General features: G+C 48.3%; 1 protein-coding gene across 1 annotated transcript; it reads left to right on the plus strand.

The window, feature by feature from the left end:
* Positions 1-2,869: 2,869 nt before the first annotated feature.
* Positions 2,870-10,734, plus strand: CLDN18 (claudin 18; the record flags this gene model as incomplete). The annotated part of the gene is made up of 5 exons (XM_082003579.1): positions 2,870-3,089; positions 7,639-7,803; positions 9,315-9,420; positions 9,788-9,898; positions 10,557-10,734. 5 exons carry the CDS (start codon positions 2,870-2,872, stop codon positions 10,732-10,734), a joined length of 780 nt encoding a protein of 259 aa, XP_081859705.1.
* Between the last annotated feature and the right edge of the window lie 5,095 nt (positions 10,735-15,829).

Here is a 15,829-nt window from a genome sequence, read left to right on the forward strand (position 1 = left end):
CAGTAATTCTTCAAAGACAGCAGTACCTGGAGCGTTAAGCACGGTTGGGTGTTTGTTTGCCTCCTGGCTAAGGACTATAGCATGACCCTCCTTACTGAAGTTGTTTGCTCAGCTCCGTTTTTGGAGGGAGCGTGCATGAGGTTTCAGGAGGGAATGTGCAGCCCTGTGCTGGTTTATCCTCTTCAGAGATACGATTCCATTTGGCTCTCAAAATCAAAGACAGATCAGTTCATCTGGGCTTTCTTGTGTGTCTGGAGACTGGTGATATTTTTTGATTGCTCTACCATTGCTCTGAGGTTTTGATGCCCCTGAGTACGCGGGATGATGAGAAGTTGCATCACCCATCAGCAGGAGAAAACCATATCCCCAAGGAATGGTGAGGCAGCACTGCCCAGATGGCAGGTTCTGGCTGAGGGCACAATTAGGGGCAATCCAGGGGATGGCCAGGCAGGATCCAACAGGCGTGTTGGCGGGAGCAATGGGGCTTGAGGGCGTGAAGTGGTGGAGGGGAAGAGAAGGAGGAGAGAAGGTCCTTATTGGCTTGAAATGCTACTTCAGCTGCACCAAGGCAAAACCAGCAGAAAGGGTTAGAGGAAGGAGTGGTGGCTCCCCTCCCAGCAAAGCAAACATTCAGGCATGGTGAGCAGGAGAGTCACCTCCACTGGTATTCATGCAACCACCCCGTTGTCCAATTTCGGAGAAAAAGTCATTTAAAGAGATTTTTGGAAAAAAAATCTGGGGGGGGAAAAAAAAGTTTGCCCTTTGTATTTCCCCCTTTTCCTTTTTCCTCCCCAGTTTGTTTTTTTTTTTTTCCAGCTGTGACCAGTCCATGGGTCTATTTTTCCGTGCAGCCCTGCAAATCGTTGCACACTAATGCTGTGGGGTGACACCACCTCTGGGAATAGGGGTTATGTCCCAGAGGAACATCTGTCCCTGGGACATGGTTTGAAGTCGTTTAGCCTGGAAAAAGAGCGAAGTGGTCTCTTACATCTTGAGGGCAAGAAGGCAAGTCCTGGGACCTGAAGGAGGAGTCCTGGAGAGCTGCTGGGGAGCATCAGGGCTTGGGTGCAACAAGACTTTCTGGATTGGGTTGCAGGAATGGGTACAGCGGGGGGTCGTGTGAAAGGGCATCTTGTTCCTCCTGCTACTGGGGTCCCCACCTGCCACAGGCTGTGGGAAGCGAAGGATGGGGTGGAGAGCTGGCCACATTACTTGTTTGGGCACTTGTCCTCCCAGCTTTGAGGTCCTCCCCAGTCCTGACGTTTCATAATGAATTATCCAAGAGGAGGAACGTTAGTCTGCGTGCCCTATCCCTCAGAGGATGAGCAGCTCTTATCACCTCTGGTTCTTGAGGGCTCACTTCTGTGATTTTTTTGTTCACACTATTATTTTTGCTGACCATCAGATATGTTGGAGCTAGTCCTTCCCCTGATATAAACGTCACAAAGTCAGTGGAAATGACTAAATTTGAATAGAATTTCTGGAAACAAAGACCCAGGAGAGCTTTGGTGGCTGTGGTTTGTGGCCGCTAGACATGTGAATTGCGCGCTGGCTGCTGCGGCACGGTCCAGTGCGAACGTGTTCCCCTCTGCTGCCCACCAGCTTGCTGCACAGCCACGCAAGCAAAAGGGGCGTCCTGGGCGGTCATTCTCCAGAAGGCAGAAGCGCCGCAACTCGTCCGCCCGCAGAAACCAGCCTCTCCGCTCTTCCCGGTGGCTTTCACACAGCTTCACCACCGGGCAAGGGTGTTGATGGCACCTGTGGCACGGAGCGGTACGGGGACTGGATAAAGCGGGAATTTGTTTCTAGGTCAGGGCTGAAGTAAATCAGTCAGAGCAGGGTATTAGATGAGAATGGATGAGTGTGAAGTCTGGAAGGTCCTTGTAACTCACCGCGCTCCATCGGCAGAGTGGCATGGTTGGATTTATATTGCTCCCCTGAGCCCAGCACTCCTCCACTGTGCAAAGAGATAATTACTTTCCTAATTTTTATACTCCCCGCCCCTTTTTCCAGGATCATCGCCCTGCCAATATAGAGAAGCCCCTGTAAAAAGGCACTTCCCAAATGGTCCCTGTGCCCTCCCTCTCCTCCTCCCCACATGGGTTTCAGTGGGGCCACGTGACATGTGATGGGGATGCGGGCAGGAGGAGAACAGGGCTGCAGGAGCTTTGCTGGATCAGTTTGGGGCTCTTGGCTCTGGGTTGTGCCACCCGAGGCAACCTCAGTGATGCTCGAAGTGGCTGCAAGGAGCGGCCGAGTCCCTGTTTGTTCCCTGGGTCGAGCTGGTGGCCCCACATCCTGCCGCAGAGCTCACCGCTGGCATCCCTATCTACCACCGGGCCTCTTGTGCAGATGCTTGTGTGGGTGGCCAGGTGTAGGGATGTCCTTACCTCGGTCTGATGGCAGATCTGCTCCAGCTTTGCGTAAGCAGAGGGCCAGGGGAGGTGGTGACCTGGGCTAGGTGCTAAGTTCACCTGGGATCTCGGTCCTTCCCTCTGACCCTCTCAGCACGTTTGCGCTGTGCCAAGCACGCGGAAGCCTGAGGGACAGCAAAGGGTTTCGCTGGGGGGACGGCGCATGTTCCAAGTGGGTTGCCCAACACTCGATGGAGCGCGGCTGCTTAACTGGGGAAGGACAAGCACTTCTAAAGGACAAAAGCTCATATCTCTGGCCCTGCCAGCACAAACCTACCTGGTGAGAGTGAAACTGGACTATCTTGCAAAAACACTTTGAGCAAACACACCACTCAATGGAAAGCATCTGATAAGAGCTGCTGCATTTCTGGTGGCTCAGTCAAGAGGACTTCGGTGCGGCTTAGTTCTGCGGCTTCATAAGGGCTGTCTCACCTCCTGTCTCCGGGGGAGACACCATGTCCACGACCATCTGCCAGGTGATGGGGTTCATCGTTTCGTCGCTGGGCGTTGCAGGGTGCATCTTGTCCACCGCCATGGATATGTGGAGCACGCAGGACTTGTATGACAACCCGGTCACGGCCGTCTTCCAATATCAGGGGCTGTGGAGGAGCTGCGTGCAGCAGAGCTCTGGCTTTACAGAGTGCCGGCCATATTTCACCGTTCTTGGGCTGCCAGGTAGGGGCAAAAGATGCACCAGGTTTAACCCAGGAGTTCTCCTGTAGCTGTGCACAGTTTTCATCCAAAAGCAGGAGCAGATTTCTTAAAGCACTTTGCAAGGAATAAAATTTCCAGGCTACTCGGTGTACGAGCATAAAAATACGTTACCAAAATAGTACCTTTTCTCAGTGGAGTTTACAACCTGGAGCACGTGTAGGTGATCTCTGGATGAGCATCATGGGTTCAGTCCCATTGCTGGCATAAATCAGCACAGCTCCAACCACTGTGAGGAGAGCGAGTATATTTAAACCCACAGATATTCTGTCCCTTTGAATCAAAACACAAGGAAAACAGCTGCATGCAATTTTGCGTTGTTATCAGAATGGTTTCCACAGAAAATAATTTTTTTTTTTTTTTCCAAAAAGAAAACTGGAATTGAAGAAATCTGCCTGTAAATAGCGCCTGTAGGAAGGGTGAGAAGGAGAAAGGTGCTCCCAGTCACTTCACGTTACCTGGGGATTTTTAGAGGTTACAGAGGTAGATTGCAGGGGGGTATTACTTTCTCGTTTGCTTGCTTACTTAACAAAAAGAGCTGGTTTTCCCATCCCAATGCATGCGAGGGTATTCCAGTGCTCCCCAGCTAGCCAGACCCATGGAGGGGAGCGGCCAGCCTGGCTCGCCATGCCTCCCTGCGACCCGTCGTGCCTGTGCCCTGCCAGCTAGCAATAAATACGGCCCTGAGAGCGTTTTTCACTCTTGGTGCACAACCGCAAATAGGTACAAGCAAGCACTACTGTACGTAGGCCTTTTACATCTACGGATCGCTGTAGGAGAGAGGGTGATGTGGGCTCTCAGCCCTGTATCCTCAGGGATGCCAACCTTGCTTCCCTACTGTCTGGCAGGAGGGAGTGCTTTGCTGAAGACCAGCGTGTTGGCTGCGGTGTTTGCTTTTTGAGAAAAGCCCGTGACTGTCCCGAGGGGTGCGATGGAATAAATGTGTTTGTGTACCCAGCTTCAGGATTGCTAGGCAACTTCTTTTTCATTTGGAAGAGCAAAACTGGTGTTTGGAGTCACTTCTCCCATGGGACCATTTGTTTTAAAGAATAAAAAAAATACATTAACTATATATACTATATATAAATGTTGATCAATATATATACACATCCTTATAATGCTGTATGTGTAGGTGATTGTGTTTTAAAAGAGCAATGAGGCGATGGTAACCATCATTTTGATGCCAATTTATCATAACCAAGATTTTACTTTTTATGTTATCTTTAGGTAGTATAGCAATAAGAAAACGTGCAAAGCAGTCACAGGCATTTTCTGTTGTGTCTTAGAGATACTCAGTCCGTTTTGTTCTCTTTATGTGTCCGTTTAGTTGATGAGTACCTTAAAAAATAAAGAAGGAATCACAGAACCATAGAATCCCAGGTTGGGAGGGACCTCAAGTATCATCTGGTCCAACCTTTCTTGGCAAAAGCCCAGCCTACACAAGATGGCCCAGCACCCTGTCCAGCCAAACCTTAAAAGTGTCCGGTGTTGGGGAGCCCACCACTTCCCTGGGGAGATTATTCCAATGGCTAATTGGTCTCACTGTGACAAATTTTCCTCTTGTGTCCAACTAGAATCTCCCCAGGAGTAACTTGCACCCATTACCCCTGCTTGAATGCAGTTAACTTAAGACCCTCTTTTTTCCCCTAAACTTACTATATACCGTTAATCAAAACTAACCATAAAGTTAGATTTCCACCTCTGTATTTTGCATCAGTAACAGAAATGCAGGTGATGTTAGTTTAGATAACTGTTTTACTTCACTCACCCCTGCCACATTGGGGAAAAAGATAACTCTCCAGTTCCACTTACATCTGGAAAACACGGTGATGCAAACTGTGGTTTCAGATCACTGACGTTTGTTTGGGTGAATAAGCTTGTATTTTCAATATTTTCTGTGCACACCATCCCTTCATATGGAAATCAGGTGTGCAAACTGAGCAACCACATGTGTGCAGGTATGAAGCAAAGTTATCCCACCTCATGCAAAACGGCAGGTAGTTTAATTGAATTTAACTGTAGGGCTCTCTGCTACCTAGTGCTCCTGTTAACTTTTTTTTTTCCTTAGTCTCCTATTTTGTTTGTCTAAGCCCTTCCACTCCTTCCTTCTAGGGGAGGTCATTCACCTTTGGAAAACAGCTCTATTCAGGGGACTTTTGCTGGATGCCAAAATTCACTTGAAACCGTGGTGCCCTCTTTCCAAACAGCTCTCACTTTCAGTCCCATGAGCCAAGTGAAGAGGCCTCCATGCCACAGCAGACCTGGGAGCACTTTCTTCTCCTTTCTATCCCTTTGTGGAGATGGAGCATAAGTTAGCCACATGGAGAGAGGGATTGCTGCTGATGGCTATTTTGCATTTTTTCTGTTGTGCTCTGCTGTGTTGCTCTTTCTCCCCTTTCCAATAGCTGCAGGTTGCTCCTTTTCTGCGGAGATTTCACCACACTTGGACTTCACTGCTTCAGAAGCTCCAGCTCCCAGGGGCTGCTTGACTTGGCATGCCTGTTGTGTCCTTCCACAGGCACCCAAGCACTGGGAACATCTCTCCTGGGAACTTACAATATCCCTGGGAGGTTTAGCTCAGTGTCATTTCTTGAAGGGTTGAGACCACCACAGTGATGGCACCTAGGAACCATAAGGTCTGTAGGAAGCACCCCAGGAATAAAGGACTGTCCTGAGGACGAGGACCTTCCATCACTACCTGTAGTGTCTTATGCTGCCCTGGAGTATCAGCCTCTCCTGCCTGCCCTGAAACAAAAGCAGTTGCAAAGAAACTTAAGTGACTGTGAAGATGAATTAATATTGTGATTTTCTTCTCGCTGCAGCTTTCTACTTTGCATCAGGTGCTGTGTGAACAACCTTTGAGGGCTGATAAGGCGTATCCACCAGCTTCTTATTCTCTGATGAATAATAACTAATGAGCTCACACCTGGGGGCTGATGAATGGGACGTTGAAAATCCCAGGCTCGTTAGCACTTGTTATCAGCTGATAAGGGCAAATTGAGTCATAAGAGCAGCAGCCCCGGTGGGACAGCCAGGTGGGAGAAGATGGTGTATTCCCAGCCTGTGGCATGGCAGACTGCTGGCTTCCTCATGCGTCATGGTGCCAGTGTGGTTCTGCTTGGGTTCATGGTACCCCACAAGCAAGGAGACCCACAAGGGCACCCCGGCACCTACCCTTGCCCTCCTGGGGAGGGCTTATAAACGTTTCCCTTCTCCCTCCCTGCGCACGACCAGTAGGGTCTACTCTCTGTTCTCCTTCTGTTCCAGTCAGGGCATGTGGGACACTTGGGCACCATGGCCATCCTGGCTAGCCCAGCAAAAGGGGTGACAGGCAGGCTGAGTGAAGTCCCTGGGACCCTCTCAGTCGGTCACAAGCTGATGTCATCTTCCCTAAAGACAGCCAGTCATGTGCGGGGAGCATCAAAGCCAAACCCTGGTTGGCAAGAGCTCATGGGAGGGCAAGGAGAGGCTGCAGTTCATCCCAGCCAAATCACAACAGCCCTTGAAATACTTTCGGCCACCCCCTCCCCGCGCTCTGCCAGCCCTGCCGCCTTCCTGTCTCTGCCAGCGACGTGCGCGCGGGCGGGGAGGGGAAGCGTCTGGGGCCAGCATGGAATTGCAGGCGAGATGGGGTATGTGCCACCGTATTAGAAAATCATTTTGGCATTCAAATGCCTTTTTCCTTCGCTTCTCCACTTGAAAAGGGGCAAGTTTCCCTTTGCTTTTTCCCCTACTTTTCTACTCCAGCCAAGAAGAGTCTGGAGGGTTTTTGCTACCTTCATCTGACTGACAGCAGCGCTCAGATCCCACGGGCATGACCCACCAGCATCACAACCTGCCTCCAACCAAGCGTTCCCAGCTCGACAGCAGGCTGCTAAACAAATTCAGGGCTAGGGTATTTGCATGTTTTATTAATGAAAGTGGACAGTTGTATACAGGACTGATATAACAAATAACCATGGAAAGGATATGCTGGGAGAGGACACTGCTGAAGCTTTGTTGCTCTCCCTTGGTGTATGCGCTATGTTTGTCAAGGTGATTTTCCTCTTCTCCCGTGCTACGTGTTTTACCGTAAAGCAGGAACATACAGAACTCCACTTTGAGTCACACAGTAGTTGGAAATGCCACGGATAGCTGGGTGGAGCTGTCTGGTTTTGTTGCTGCTTGGGGAGGGAAAAAGGCTTTCTCAGTCATTTTGGTTATGAAACAACTCATGCTTATCCCAGCCATACGCCAACTCCTCTCCATGAATTTCAGCTGATTCATGACCGGTGCCAATGAACATTCACAAAAAATTATGTCTAAACTGTCAAACTCCTCGGGAAGTTGAGACAAACGGTTGCATTTCCAGCGATGCCCCAGATAACACGGACAAGAGATCCAGTGCCCATTTTGCAAGGTTTTCTTCCTTAATATTTTTATTTTTAGACAGAACCAATCTTTAAAAACCTCCCAGAGTCTGATGAATCTCATTTCAGTTGCTCAGCGTGGCTCTTGTTGACTTGTTTTGCAGCAATGTTTCAGGCTGTGAGGGCCCTTATGATTGTGGGTATCGTCCTGGGCATCCTTGGCCTCCTTGTGTGCATTTTTGCCCTGAAGTGCATCCGTATCGGCAACATGGAGGATTCTGCAAAAGCCAACATGACTCTGACCTCCGGCATCATGTTTATCATTGCTGGTAAGTGGGTGGTGTCGTGTCGTTCAAGTGCAAGGTATTGCAATTGCCCGGAATTGAGGCCTGGGCCAGCCTTCATGCATTTCTGGTCATAGGTAGCAGAGGCTCTGGAGCAACCCGAAGCAATTGAATCATTGCATGAAGTTGTTGGCATTTGTCTTCCAGCTTGGCCTCCTGGGGTCAAGTAGTTACTACCTCTGCTTAGTAAAAGAAACCCAGAAGTTTGTATGGGACAGAACATGGAAGGCTGAAAACACAGCTCACAGATAAAAAAGAAATTATATCTCTCAGATTGTTATATGTATACTGTTATTATATCCTTCATTTATATGTAATAGTTTTATGAAGAGTCTCAGGCTTTATATATAAAAAATTTATGAAGACTCTCAGGGTTGCGGTAGCCCAACTTGTAATTTTTTAGTACCTTGGGTTATCACGCAGGCTGCAGGAGTGCCTAGTGTTGCTCAGCTCCCTCAAAATTGCAAATGCTTAAGAACATCACTTACAGGTTTTCTCACAATTTATTTTGGGTAAGTAATCAAGTCAAATCCATATCCTAATGATGAAGGGAAGGAGAATGTCTCTATTTAAAATCCTTACAGCTGAACAGCACACGCTTTTGCTGGGTTATGAAACATACAATGCAACTTATAGATGTACAATAAGTACAAGCTGGGCAGAGGAAACCGCCTTCTGCAACATGGCTTTAATTTTGCACTTAAAATCTGTCATTTAATCCATCTGAGTCAGTGGGATGAGAATTTGGCCAATGAGGATATTAGAAAAGCCCACCCATGCGTTCCCAAAGAGAGAGTGGCTAAAATGATGTTTTGACTGACTTGTGGGATGGGACATCTCTTGGTCAGGTTCAAAACAAGGCCCTTAGTCTCAGTTAGCTGAGGAGTTGGGTACCCACATGGGTCTGTGGTGGACCTGGCCCTTGGTCACACCTCTGTGAGATGGGGGTTGTGATTCTTCCCAAAATAAAGGCTGCTCTCAGGACATCAGTGTTAAGGACTGTGACGCTGAAGTACCATGATAGTGAGGGCTATATGGAGACCTGAGGCAGAAGCACCACTGATTGCTCCATCCCTCCCCAGAGCTGTAATTGAGTTTCGGGGGAGAGCCAGAGCTCTTTGTGGGTGTAGGGAGGATGAACAGGACTTGAGATGATGAGAAATCTGGTGTTCATATTTTTTGGCAACAAACACTGCAGGGCAATAGTGAAATAGCAAACGATAATGCCATTGCTGCCAGGCTCATTGCGGCTGGGCATCACAGTGATCACATGTGCAGATGAATGGGAGAAGTTCCTGCCTTTTGAGTCCGGTCTTCCAGGCTGCCTGCAGATTTAGGCAGGCATGTTGTGGGTCCCCACTTCTGCTGAAGGCACCACCTTCCCAGAGCTGTAAGGTGTCTCACTCAACTTTCCAGAGCTGTAAGGTGCTTCCCCAAGGCCAAAGGTGACTGCTTGTACTATGTGGGTCTCAGTCTCTCCTTCTCTCTGATCTCAGGTCTGTGTGCCATCACCGGAGTGTCTGTGTTTGCTAACATGCTGGTCACAAACTTCTGGATGTCCACTGTCAACATGTACCAGGGAATGCAGAACATCCAGAACAGGTGGGTGGTCTTGTGGCTCGGGGTGCTCCACATTGCAGATCTCCCTGAGGGCCAGGGTGTGCTGCAGCTGAAGGAAAGACAAACTCTGGGTGCATGTTAGTCTGTCCCCAAGGACTTGGAAGACTTATTGAATCTCTTTCTTATCTGCACTGGAGATAATTTGTCCAAGCAAATTGTCTGGGTTGTCTCTGTTCATGCAGCTCAAGAAGGAGGTAGAGAGCCCGTTGAGGATGAGCCTGCAGGTGGGACGGTGCTCACGGGAACTTCTGCAGGGTCAGAGAGGGAATGACAGTGTTCAGTGCGTTTCAGAAGCAGCCGACTGAATCACTGTCGCGGCACTAACCAGCCATGTCTCTGTGCTTTGTAGGTACACCTTTGGCTCAGCCCTCTTCGTTGGCTGGGTAGCCGGTGGCCTGGCCCTTGTAGGAGGCATCATGATGTGCCTTGCTTGCAGAGGGCTGATTCCAGAAGAATCCCGGTAAGCCTTTCTGTGGTCAACATGGGAAGGTATTGCATGAAGCCTTGGGTGTCAGGAGGGCATACCGCAGGACATGTCTATGTGCAATAGCCCTGTTGCAAGAGTTACCATGATGATAACATCTGTTTGCCCTGTATGATGGGTCAAAAGTGATCATTTCCCTTCCCTGACTACATGACTTGCAAACAAAGAGAGAGGGCAGGAGGGATCAACCTTAAAATCTAAAATTTGCAATGTGCTGGCTAAGTCAAGCCCCTTAATTACAGCTTTGCTTGCAAGTTGCATAGCAGATCATCAGTAGGTGTAGATTGCATCTGCTGCGCTATGATTTACATCAGGTAGGGCTTTGTACGCCTACGTAGCTGGTTATGGTAGGTGGGTCCTTCACTCAACCAAGGGTTTACTCATGGGAAAGAAAGCATAAGTTTATGAAGAAAAACCGCAAGAGAGGCTTGCAGCCTGTCCATGGATGGTTGGCTCCGAGCTCAGAGTAGCTCCAAGGGATGACACAGTATGAAGTTTCCTAAAATCCAGTGGCAAACAGGAACACAGGTTGTCTAGGAAACACAGGGTGTCTAGGAACAGGAACACTACCCAACACAAGTTGGGTAGTCATAGAGCCTCCAGCGGCTGATGCCATCTTTCATGTCTCTTTCAGTTACAAAGCAGTGTCCTACAACGCGTCGGGGCGGAATATCTCCTACAGAACGGGGCCTTATAAGGTTGGTTCAGGGTACGAACCTGAAACGAAGACTAGGAAGGGTGCAGGGTACGAAGAAGCTGCTCGAAGCGAGGACGGAAGACGCTCGTACCCCTCAAAATACGACTATGTCTAGTAGACTTCTGGGCTTGAGATGCGCTATCTTTTACAAAATATTTTTCACTTCAGAAGCAAAAAGTATACGCAAACAAAGCAGTCTGTAAATAGGATTTGTGTTTTCTATCATGTTTCCCCTACTCTGAGGTTGTATCCTAGCTTGTTACGAACATCGGTCTTATTCGACTGCCTGCTAGTATGCCTACCACCAGGAGGTCTATAACAAAAGTAGTGCCTTGTAATGCTCTCGGAGTTGAACAGTTTGCTCATATTTTACATGTAAACTCTGATATCCAGGATCAGGATTGTGCCTTATGCCCTTTTCTAATTCTTGTAATAGGTTATACTTTCCATTTAATAATAGCCCAGATGTAAAAGCGATGCCTTTTTCCCTTTGAGCAGGCTTTCATGCAATTAGGCAATGTCATCCTCGACTTCCTCAGAGTTTGGAGTGGTGAACAGCATCCCGTGACCTCGGTGTCCTCTGTTCATCAAAAAAAATGGTGCTTTGCTGAAATGATAGTGTATCTTTGCTCTGGTTTTGCCACCCGATAATTTTGTGGGGCAGGTTGAAAAGCAAAAATTGTAATCTAGTACTCTGCTATGTTATTTTGCCGTGTGTTTTAAGTCAATTCTGTTGTGTCCCTTTGGCTGTGGCCAATGCACACAGACCCCATAGTCATGGCATTTTCCTCCCTGGTGACTGTTTCTACTCAGACACCCCTTTGCTTTGCTGGTTGTACTACAATGCTGATCTGCTGTGATATTTAATCTGATTTATGTTACTTACTTAGACATTTGCTATAACCCGTGATACCGAAGTGTATTTATTTCTTCTGATCTCTCCAGGGAATATGTATAATCCATTGTTATTCCTATGCTAGATATTTGCTGTAATAGCTGAAAACCTCTGTGTGCGACCGGTGCTCCTGCAGATGTCATCTTTAATGAAGCCAGAAGAATTTCTCATTTAGAATTAATTAGAGTTACATTTGGAGCAGAAATCCCAGGGAGCATTAGATGTGTAGCTCCATACTGACATCAGGACTTTCTTCTGTTAATTCTTCCCCCAGTGATGTGAAGATTAACTCCTTAGTGCGACATTGCCTCTTCTAGCCAATCCATCGGAGAGGAAGTTTATTCGAAGGGGTCAGAGGAAGAGACACAAGAGCTTACGTGGGAGGGGAGAGATGTGTGCCCTTAGCAGGTCCTTCCACCTGGCTCCAGAGCACATCCTACAGAAGCTCTGGAAAGTACCTGTGAGCGGAGCAAAGGCTACTGAGGGATGAGTTAGAGAGAAAAATGGGGTCCATACCCCCCAAAGTAGCCATTTTGATAGATGTCTGCAATAGATTTTAGCCTTATTTGTAAGGATTGTAAGTTCTCTGCAGGAGTTCACTGGAAAAATGGTTTTGGTGAAATGCTGATATTCCCCTTCAGGGGTTTCATGTTCTGGAGCGATCAGAAGTAGAGCTGAACATTTCACAGAATCGCAGAACTGCTAAGGTTGGAAAGGACCTTCAAGATCATCAAGTCCAACCATTAACCAATGGTTAACCAAGAAATTAACATTTCTCTAGAGTTGGACCTTTGGTAGGTCAAGCCACCAGTCTAGCTGGCATCTCCAGTGGCTTGTGTGAACAGAGGGGGCAGGCTGTCTCACCGAACATCAGTGCTCCCAGCGAGCACAAACCATACTCACCAGCCCTCCATAACCACCAGCTCTCCACCACCACACAGAGGCACACCTCCAGCACAGGTCCAGGAGATGCAGAGAGGTTGCACCTCAGGCAGGTCAACTCGAGGAAGAGGGAACGCCTGGCACGGTACGGCACCAGGGCCTGGTGGTCAGAGGAGATGACCACCGCGCAGAGAGGTGGGAAGAGCTTCCATCCATCAGAAGCTCTTGGCTGCATCTCAGGCTGGACGTTGGCCCCTGCTGCCACCTGGGGTAATTCGCTACCTCTGCTGGATGTCAGTGCTGACTCTCGCTTTTGCACTAGCGAAGGCCTTTTAAGGATCTGGTTTTAAAGGAGAACAATTCCATTTTGCAAAGGTAAATCCTATTTTTAAAATAATGATATTCATTACAATGGATTTTTCCCTATCTCTCAGTATAGACGTAGCTTTTCTGCCTCTTTTTTGCATGCTGGATTTATTGTTTGTTTGTTTGTTTTGTTAGTTATTTTTTTTTTACATGAATATTAAAAAAGAAAAAGTCTTTAAGACCAAAATGACTGGTTTCACTTGTTCTCTCCTTGTCACGAATAGCAGCTACCAACTGTCCTGCTCAGCTAAAGTCACCCCACCTTCGGGTTCTGCAGCTTCTTGGGAGCAGTATGAACAAGTATGTGTGGCTGAGGGAAAAAATAAAAACGAGGCTTTTTTGTTGTTGTTGTTTATACGATATAGTTAGTTATATGCTGAGAGAAAATATCATAAAAGTAGATGAATCAGCATCAGGGGGCCCCAGCTCGCTGATGCAATGAAAGTCCTTGATGGGATCCTGGGCTTGCGGAGGAGTAGAGCAAGTGTGTGGGTCTCCTGGGGTTTGAGGCCACTTTGGTGAGGCCAGCATCTGCCTGACTTTCAAGGTAGGAATTAAACACTTGTAAATACTTCATCGTTCTTAGGAGCGCAGAAAAATTGCTGGTATGCTCTCACTCCTGCCAGCCTTCACTGCGAAGGGGCTGAAAAGCATGGGAATGTTTAATTTAGATAGGAAACGCATAAGTGGTGGTTAGGTAAAGGTACACAGGGTAATGAAAAATACAGAAAAACACTGAGAAAAAAATTGAAATACAAGTTTCCGACTGCATTAGAGCAAAAACAGGCGCACACATAAAATCACAGGGAAGCACCTTTGAAAGTTACATTTTATTTTTCTGCAACGCAGATATTCTGACACGCTCACCGAGCCAGCTATCTCTGGGTTTCACTTTGATGCGTGCAAGCGTGTGGATGACAAGGCTGCGGGCAGGAGCATTATGGAGAGTGGCAGAGAGCCACTGTATCTGGGAATTCCTGCCCTCGGTAGATTTCTCATCTTCCCACATCCGTTTTCATTTTCTTGCCTTGGCCGAGAACTCACAGTACGAAAAATTTTAACGCAGCAAACTTTACTGAAAAAAGAATCAAATTCCAAAGCAGACAATCGTTTATTTACGAGCCTGTTTGTTTGCTGTGTAACAACAGCTGGTATTACAGCTTCTCCTCTTTTTCTGGCCGTAACGGACCTTGCCTCGTGGCGGGCACCGCTGCAAGCGGCGAGCATCGTGCATCAGGGGAACGAGAGCGTGGGGAGAGCCAGCGTCCGCAGCCACGGAGCTGCGGTTCCGGCTGCAGAAAGCACTCGGCGTTTCCCTGTCTCGGACGGCCGCCGCAAATATCCCCTTTTCAGCTGATCTGCTCTGTCTCCTAAAAGCCCTGCAGCCGAAACGACCTGCGTGGGGAACGAGCTTCGCCTTTGGTGCGAACAAAATTCCCGTTTCCAGGCTTTCCTCGGCAGCCCCACAGGCTAAGGAATGTAAGGCAACCCGAGTTATTTCTTGGACTTTGGGAAAAAAAGCGAGATCCAAAAGCCCTCCCAGGATGAGCCAGCGCTGCTGTGGTGGCAGCTCGTTGTGCCCCAGTGCCGTGATGCCCCAATGCCCACGCGCCAAGGACACAACCCCCCGTGCCATGTCCCCAGCCCACGGTGCTAAGCGTGGGGAGGGAGGACACCCGGTCCCATAAGCTGCCCGGGGAGCACCCACCCGAAACACAGCCTCTGGGTCCCCAGCGCTGCAGGGAGGCACTTTACCCCGAAGGGTGCGAGTTTAGGCTCCGAAACTCAGCAGCATCACGTGCAAAGCTGCGCTGCTGGGAGGAGGAACATGCTGCTCTCACCCGGTCACGGTCTCTTGGCCCCATGAATACAACCAGCGTTTCCTCCTGCGGTCGCTGCCGGCGGGGGATGGAAGCCCCCCTGCTAATTATTTTGCCTTTATTGACAATAAACTGCAGGGCAAAGGGCTGCATTCGGCAGCGCTCGCGGGGCGAAGGGAGGCGAGTCGGGAATTGGGGTTGGCGGTGTGATGGGGCGCACGCGCGCACGCGCTCGGAAACGGTTTTGTTTCCATAAATTTGATCGTCCTCTGAAAAATGCATATCCTGTTTCAGAGGAGCTAATTAAATACAGGCTTGTCTAATAAAGCAAAAGCTGAAAAGGCTGTGTGTATTATCTTCCAGAAGAGCTCTATATTGGTTCTTTCCGAGCTTCTGCAACATTTATAAGTAAGTATATGAGAGCACGGCACATTTGCATGGACTTTGACCAGGGGAAGCAAAAAAGACCCATATCTGAAGCTACAAATTGGACTATGAGATAAGAACTCTCCTGAAATCTATATGCAATTAAAAGCCCAATCTTCCTTCCTATAGTGTGACAAGGTTATTGCTTTTATATAGCCGAACAGAGATGAATGAGTCTACGGATTAATAGCACTAAGATTTATGACACTGTGCTTGCCCCAAATATTATGGGAGAATAGCGCTCTGGGTGAGATATTCCAGCTGAATAAATTCAATAGGATTTTTCTGTTCCTTTAATTTTTTTTTTTTCCAGCTTGGTATTTTTTGGCAGAGGCACGTTGCATTCAGAGATTGCTAGTGCCCTGGTTTGATTATCTACGAATCGTCACCCATATTCGTGCTTTATAAAAGCATTACCAACAAATGGAGTCCCGCGAAGAGCAACGTCATTGAGAAAAACAAGACGCAAAACGTGTTATTTTAAAGAGCACGAGAGTCCAACGGCATTGAACTCCTGGCAAGGGCCTGGCCAACGATTTCAGCGTAGCTGTGCTGCTTTGCGCCCGTGGGACGGGGATCATGCCTATGAGCCATGGATCTCCGAAATGGTACGGCTCTGTCCCAGTACCTGCAAGCTGGGAGCTGGTTTGTGCAGGCAGCAGCTGCGATAGCGTTTGTAAAACCAACCTCAGGTTTCTCGTTGCCCTTTCAACTTGCCATGGTGGTGCAAAGGTCCCTTTTTCAGAGGGAAACCCTGGTGTGCACGGTGTCTCCTTCATTAAATCTGCTAGTTTTTTATGTCGCTGGCTCTGAACTTGTTT

Source organism: Phaethon aethereus (genome assembly GCF_964289735.1).
Source record: "Phaethon aethereus genome assembly, chromosome: 9".
Classification (NCBI taxonomy): Eukaryota; Metazoa; Chordata; class Aves; order Phaethontiformes; family Phaethontidae; genus Phaethon; species Phaethon aethereus.